The sequence below is a fragment of the Sesamum indicum genome, linkage group LG5 (genome assembly GCF_000512975.1).
Source record: "Sesamum indicum cultivar Zhongzhi No. 13 linkage group LG5, S_indicum_v1.0, whole genome shotgun sequence".
Lineage (NCBI taxonomy): Eukaryota > Viridiplantae > Streptophyta > Magnoliopsida > Lamiales > Pedaliaceae > Sesamum > Sesamum indicum.
Window position 1 is genome coordinate 3,763,250 of NC_026149.1, and position 6,783 is coordinate 3,770,032.

At 32.2% G+C, this 6,783-nt stretch overlaps 1 protein-coding gene across 1 annotated transcript; it reads right to left on the reverse strand.

Annotated features, from left to right (window-relative positions):
- Positions 2,809-4,083, reverse strand: LOC105161914 (growth-regulating factor 1). The gene is made up of 3 exons (XM_011079770.2): positions 3,647-4,083; positions 3,076-3,534; positions 2,809-2,993 (listed from the first exon to the last, which is right to left on the reverse strand). Coding segments are annotated over exons 1-3 (822 nt in total). The 5' UTR covers positions 4,009-4,083; the 3' UTR covers positions 2,809-2,992.

Below are 6,783 nucleotides of genomic sequence, written 5' to 3' on the forward strand. Positions count from 1 at the left end.
TATAACTTATTAGTCAGAATGTCACACTGAATGTGGACTGCCAAAAATGGTACGAAAAAGAGTAAGTTAAGAAGTGGAGATTTAGAAGCATGTGCATGTCTGGTTCAAAATCCTGAAAAAAGAGTGTCAAACATTTGGAACAAACAAACAAGTGAAATAGAGAGCATCATTTGGCTCTTTTTTCCCGGATTGGATTGTTTTATAGCAAATCTTGTTATATCTTCTGCTCCATTCTATATACATATATGATGTGTATAATTTTTTATTTTAAAATCAAAGTAAAATCAAAGTCAAGTTATTGGCGATCGTACCTACTTAATGAGAATGCTCTCAAGTCTAGTCAATGTCTTTTTGATGATACGATTATCAGGTGTGAACTCAAATAAGGAGGGGGCCCCACCAATCATAGTGTTCACTCTTCCCATAAATAATGTCATATCTATGCACGTGATATGTATATATTACATAGAGTAAAAAATAGAGTAGAATTTTCAACGTAAAATTTGGTCCTCTTCTTTCCCCATGCTTTTTTGCCTTGTGCTTGCACTTATCAAATCCTACTTCAACACTCCAGACGGTTTTCGACTCTGGTTACCATCATAATAGATTTTAAATTAAGGTAAATTACAACCACCTCTTGCCATGACCAAAATTTGATCTGCCCAACCTTTTGTTGCCATGGTCCACTCTCCACTCAGCCCACTCTCTCCGTAATCCACTCACCTTCTCTGTAATCCACGCCGCTATTTTCCTTCTTGAATTCTTCCTTTACCGCTCTAATCTCTCACTGCTATTAATGGCCTCTCTCTATAAATACTTCTTCCTCCATGCATCTAATACACGATCTAACAGACAGAACAAAAACCTTCCCCCCTTTCTCCTATACTAGTAATAGTGTTCTTCGAACCCTTTAATTGAAAATTTTAGTGGTTCGGGTGACTGAGGCTGTTTTTGAGTGGTTGAAGCCTTTGGTGGCTGTTTGAGTAGTTGAAGCCTTCGTGGCTTGTGTTGGGTATAGCAACCGTGTGTAGTTGCTGACCTAAGCGATGTGGGTTTCTCACCGGATTTAGCTCCCCTGAGCCTTTTATTTAGTTCTTGGTTTACTATTTATAATTACTCTTTCATTACATGTATTATCTTTTTTATATTATTAGATTCGATATTATTCTTGTAGTATTTGTTATTGTAATATGGACCTGTATTAAGAATTTTTGTAATCCACTAATTTTCTGTAATAATTTGATTTAGATTTATTTATTTGGACTCATCATTGCTGGGATAAATTCCCTGCAAGCTCAATACAATAGGCGAATTCCTAATCAATATGTTTAGATCTGCATGATTCCTTGTAATGAAAACTAAAAATATCAAATTCGTTATATCTTTTATTTCATTTAATATATATCACAAATACAAAAATTATGTTATCTTCAATTAGAAAAAATTATACACGTAATATGTGTATGTTATATAGAATAAAAAATAGGAATAATTTCATTTACACTCCTTCACTTATTGCATTTTTATACAAGCCATTCCCACCTTTTAAAAAAAAAATAGAAACCACCCCCAACAACCATTAATATTCAAAAATGTCCCTGTTGACTAGGTCAATTTTTAAAATAATTTTTCAAAGACAGAAATGATCTTAGGGTGTTTCTGCAATTATCAAAAGATAGAAGGGGTGTCAAAGTAATATTTATGAAAATGAGTAATATGATCCCATATATATTTTTATTATTCAATCTAATTTTTAATTTTAATTTAAATCATTTTATTAACTTTTTTTTTATCTCTATATAAAATTGCATCCTTTAAAAATTAAAATATTGAATTATTTCAATTAATATATAAACAAAATTAGTTAATAGATTATAAGTTTAAATTAAAAAATTATCACATTTGTATAAATTATTTGAAATTAAAAAACTAGCTGTCCTCTATTTTTATTTATAACTAAATTTTACTAAATTAAAAAATAATTTATTATTTTATATAAATTTAATTAAAATTAATAAAATAAATTAATTTATTTATTCAACAGATATTTTAACGAAATGGGGGTTAGGGTGGGCTGGTGGTGTATTTGGGGAAGAAGGGATAATTTTTTTAAAATAAATAATTAGTTATTTTATTAATTCTAATATGATTTATATAAAATACATAAGTTATTTTTAATTTTTATTTTAGTAAAATTTAATAATTTTACTAAAAGGGATAATTTATATATTAATTAAATAATTTAATATTTTTATTATTAAAGGTGCAATTCTATATAGAGATTCAATAAAAAAAATTAAATAATGAAAAAACATGGGTTATGTTACTCATCTTAAAAAATTACTTTGAGATCCCTTCTACCTTTTTATAATTATAAAAACGCCCCTAAGAGCATTTCTGTTTTGAAAAATTATTTTAAAAATTAACCTAATTAACAGGGACCTTTTTTTTTCTTTAAGAATCACCAGGGGCATTTGTAGATTTTAAAAGTTGTCAGAGGTAATTTTTATAATTTTTGAAAAGATAAAAAATAATTTATGTAAAAAAACAACAAAGCAAAGAATATAATTATAATTATTTTTAAAAAATATTAAAGAATTAAAATAAAAAATTCGAATCGATTCGAGAAAAAGACACAAAAAACATAATAAATAGAGGTCCACAAGTAAAAGCTATTATTAGGGGTTTGAAAGGCATCACAGGAAACAGGCAGAAGACAGTCAAGGGATGTATCTTTCTCTTCTGATGGAAAAGTACAATACATGTGGCAGATACCTTTCAAACAAATAAAACTAAAATACTAATACATTGAGAAAGAAAACCTAAATACATTATAATTCCATAGAAAAGAACAACAGTTTCCAGGCCACAATGCACATTTATACCCATAGATCAAACAGGAAACCATTGTCCCACCATCATTTAACCACTCTGCTGCTCTTAGATTCCAGGAAACCTACTTCTTATCTTCATCTTTTTTTTTTTTTTTTTTTCTGCAAAGAAAAGGGAGAAGAGAGTGCAGCTGTTAGATGATGCTGTAAAGATGTGAGTGTAATTTGTTGACATGATTCTTACCATTTTTGGGTCATGAAGAAGTCATGCAGGGAGTTTGGGGGTGCAGATATGGAGAGCTGAGTTCTGTGGCTTGATGACAGGTTTTCATCTGGATTAGGCCAAGAATCTTTGTGTTTAGGTGGGAGTTCATCAAGGAAGTGGTGCATGACTTTCTTGGGCTGATCATGATCCCTCTGATCAGGGTTCAAAAGCATATCAGTGTTGTAGTAATGGTTTTGATCATGGTTATGCTGGTCTGTAAGGATTTGGAGCTGCTGCTGCTGCCTGTTTTCCAGGCCAGAAGAATATGTTGAACCCATTGTCAGGGGTACCAGTTGCCAAGAAGAATCAATGTTCACAGAGGAATTATCAGAGATACTTCTCGTGGTCCCGGAATTAGGATTGGAATTAGGCTCTGATGAGAAAAATGCATGTTCATCAGTTTCTCGTTTCAGTCCATTTCCAGGTCCATAGCTGTTTCTGCACTTACACTGTTGCAGTCAATAATGTAATCACAAGAAAAAAAAATGATGACAATTTTGAACCAGCTGGAAACACGTTAATTAAGCTTAGCACAAGTGTTTGAGGGAACCTGTAATCTTTGCCTGGTGAACAAGAAGAGTAAGCACTATTGGATTCCAGGAAAAACCCGACGGGGTTTTCTTGAGATGAGAAGGCAATCCCTGGAGGCCTGGAGGAATTAGAGAAATGGGGATAAGGAAAGTGGGATTCCAGGGATGGGTGTGCGTTCTTGGTGATTGATGTGTTGCTGATTGCTTTTGTTGGCGCTTGTGAGAGAATTTCCACAGGCTTTCTTGAACGGTTTCTGCCTCTGTGCATGTGCCTTTCGCAGTACTTGGAATCTGGATAAGCCTCTTTTGAGCACCTCCATTTCTTTCCATCTGTTCTTCTGCACCTCCCAGGCTCAGGGTCTACTTTCCTCCCAAATCCCATGTGAAACCCGTTCCATCCAACTGCAGACACAATCAACACAAAAGTCCCATTTCAAATCACACAAACAAGAATCAAACCATGAAAGAAAAGGGTTTATGAATTTCATATATATATATATATATATATATATATATATATATAAAGAGAGAGAGAGAGAGAGAACGGGGGGTGGTGGTGAAGAGAAGATCTTGGGGAATGGGCATTCCAGAGACCATGTATTTGAAAACAAGAGCTTGGTGTTCAAGTTCTTCCCACTGGGATGCAGTGAAAGGGAACCTACTACTTCTTCCACCATTCATCATCATCATCATCTCTCCCCAACCACAACCTGACGATCAGTTCTTGAGATCAAAATTTTCAAAGAAAAATTCAATCTTCAAAGAGGAGGAAAAGGAGTAGTAGCAGTGAGTGAGAAATGAGAATGAGGAGAAGGGTTTTGGTTTAGTGTTGAGAGAGTTAGAGCCCTCTCTCCCTCTGCTGTATTTATTTCAGGGACCAGTTTTTGTGTTGCAGAATCTTCTGTTCATGGATAAAACTAATGGTTCTGATCACGTTGCTGTCATCTCTCTCTCTCTCTCTCAGAGATAGATACATATATACATACACTGACACCCTCTCTCTCTCTCTCTCTCTCCTCAGAGTATGCACTGTACACGTATTATGACTAGTGCAGCAGCTCTGTGGGCATCTGCTGCCATTTCTGCAACTATGCTGCTTTTATGGCAGCTCCTGTCTCTGACAAACCACAATACGGAAATTCATAAACTAAACTACTATATACCCATACTAAAACCAAGTTTTCAGACAAGATAATTTAATTTTTTGGGTTTAAATTACGCTTTATCTAATTTTTAATTATATCATATGTCTTATTCACTCTTCCAAATTAATAAATATAATACTTACTTTCTTACCATTAAAAATACTTTAATTGGATTGTCTTTATATTTATATATAATCTTAATTTAATGCAATTTATCTGTAATATTATAAATAAATATTTTTTTTTATATAAATTATAACAATAATTTTTATGATCCTGTAATTTTTAAAATGAATCAATTCATTTCTTGACATGATTTCTTGTATTTTATGCGCTTTTTCTCTGTTTTTTATTTTTCTTATTTTTATATTTAAAAATTATCGAATTTGAGTTTAAAATTTAAATTCAATTAATAGATCAATGGTGAGATTTTGTTAATTTCGATCAATGGTATATAATTAAACAAATTTATATTATATATGTAATATATATACAATTAAAATATATATTTTATACATACAAGTAAAATGCCTTTTTTTTAAGAGGACATACAATTAAAATGTTAAATATATATATTTATGCAAATATATAAATATATATAGGGAGAGGGAGGGAGAGCAGCGCCGCGGCAAGGGGGAGGGGAGAGGGCGGCAACGGCGACGAAGGGGGGAGATGTGTGTGCATGAGACTGTGCGGATCATGAGAATATTTATTCTGTACATTTAGCCCCTCTTGATTAAGACGGATCATTAATTGTTAAGATTAAAAATATATAATCATAGTAAATAGGCATTATCATGCCAAAGATGTACTTCCGCATATGCATTAGCACATATGAAGATGTATAAGGATAGTTTGATCAAGAAAAACTTATTTTAACTTGCAATAACCCGGTAATAAGTCAATGAAGAGTAACTACAAATTTTTATACAATTTTTATTTTGCTAATATTAACAAACTTGATGAATTTTGAGTAATGAAAGAATTTATCTGTTGGACGAAAATAAATATTAATGATACTAAATATAATTTTTAAGTCGAGATATAAGTATATCAAACTTTATAAAAAAACAAAACAAAAGGTGTAATTTTTCCAAACAGTAATAATGAATCACCTGAGGATCCAGACCGACACAATTGTCCTAACTCATACATCCAAAAATTTCACAACTTCCGTAGAACAAAAATTTAATTTTTGAGGTTTGGGATGGGAATTATTATTAGATGGAGAAAGTACGAAAACAACATTCATTACAAGACCTACCCTCTTTCTCTTTGATTCATTCGCTTCGAGCCCCAATTTAGTTGGGCGAAGATATATTCGATGTTCCACAATTATAAATATATCCAAATATCGTATATATGTATTGCTATTATTTTATTTTAATAATAATTATTTATTTATTATGTATATTATCATATGTCGATGGTTGATATGTTGATCAATAGGAATATTAATATCGAGATTCATGATGAAATTATAATTAATTTTGATGGAAATATATCTAACTCATCAAATATAGACCGAAACATTACCCTCCCCCACCGTCCTCCTAAAAAGAAGCGTGAAATACCCAATCATGTCTAGAATCTATTTTCTAGTCGGCCGGACACGCTCCGACCCAGCTCAAACTGGGACCCAAAACCAAGACTACTTAGGAGCCCGAGTTGATGATACGTGAACTCATTCACGTACAAAGATTTAGCCTTATAAATACTCCAGCTATTTCAAATAATAGTACATTACTTTTACTTTCGCACTATTTTATGAATTTTCTTTTTGATCTCTCAAACTGATTTAAACATCGAAAAATCTTTACAAAAGTCACTCCAAAGAGCGAAACGAGCTTCTTTGTTTTAAGGTCCCAAACACCCGAGAGAGGTGAATGATGTAGTTACTCCCCTACCAATAATTTAGTTAAAGTTGAGAAACAGTAAATAATAGGACAGCTAATTCAAACTTTATTACATGTTCACGAGTGGCAGAAACAGAAATGTGCAATTACTAGGGA

What these genes read in the sequence shown, in the direction of transcription:
- LOC105161914 (XM_011079770.2), bottom strand. Translation starts at nt 4,008, where the DNA reads ATGGGATTTGGGAGGAAAGTAGACCCTGAGCCTGGGAGGTGCAGAAGA. An exon ending in TCACCAGGCAAAGATTACAG is followed by an intron (nt 3,535 to 3,646) that starts GTTCCCTCAAAC and finishes GTGTAAGTGCAG; the next exon opens with AAACAGCTATGGACCTGGAA.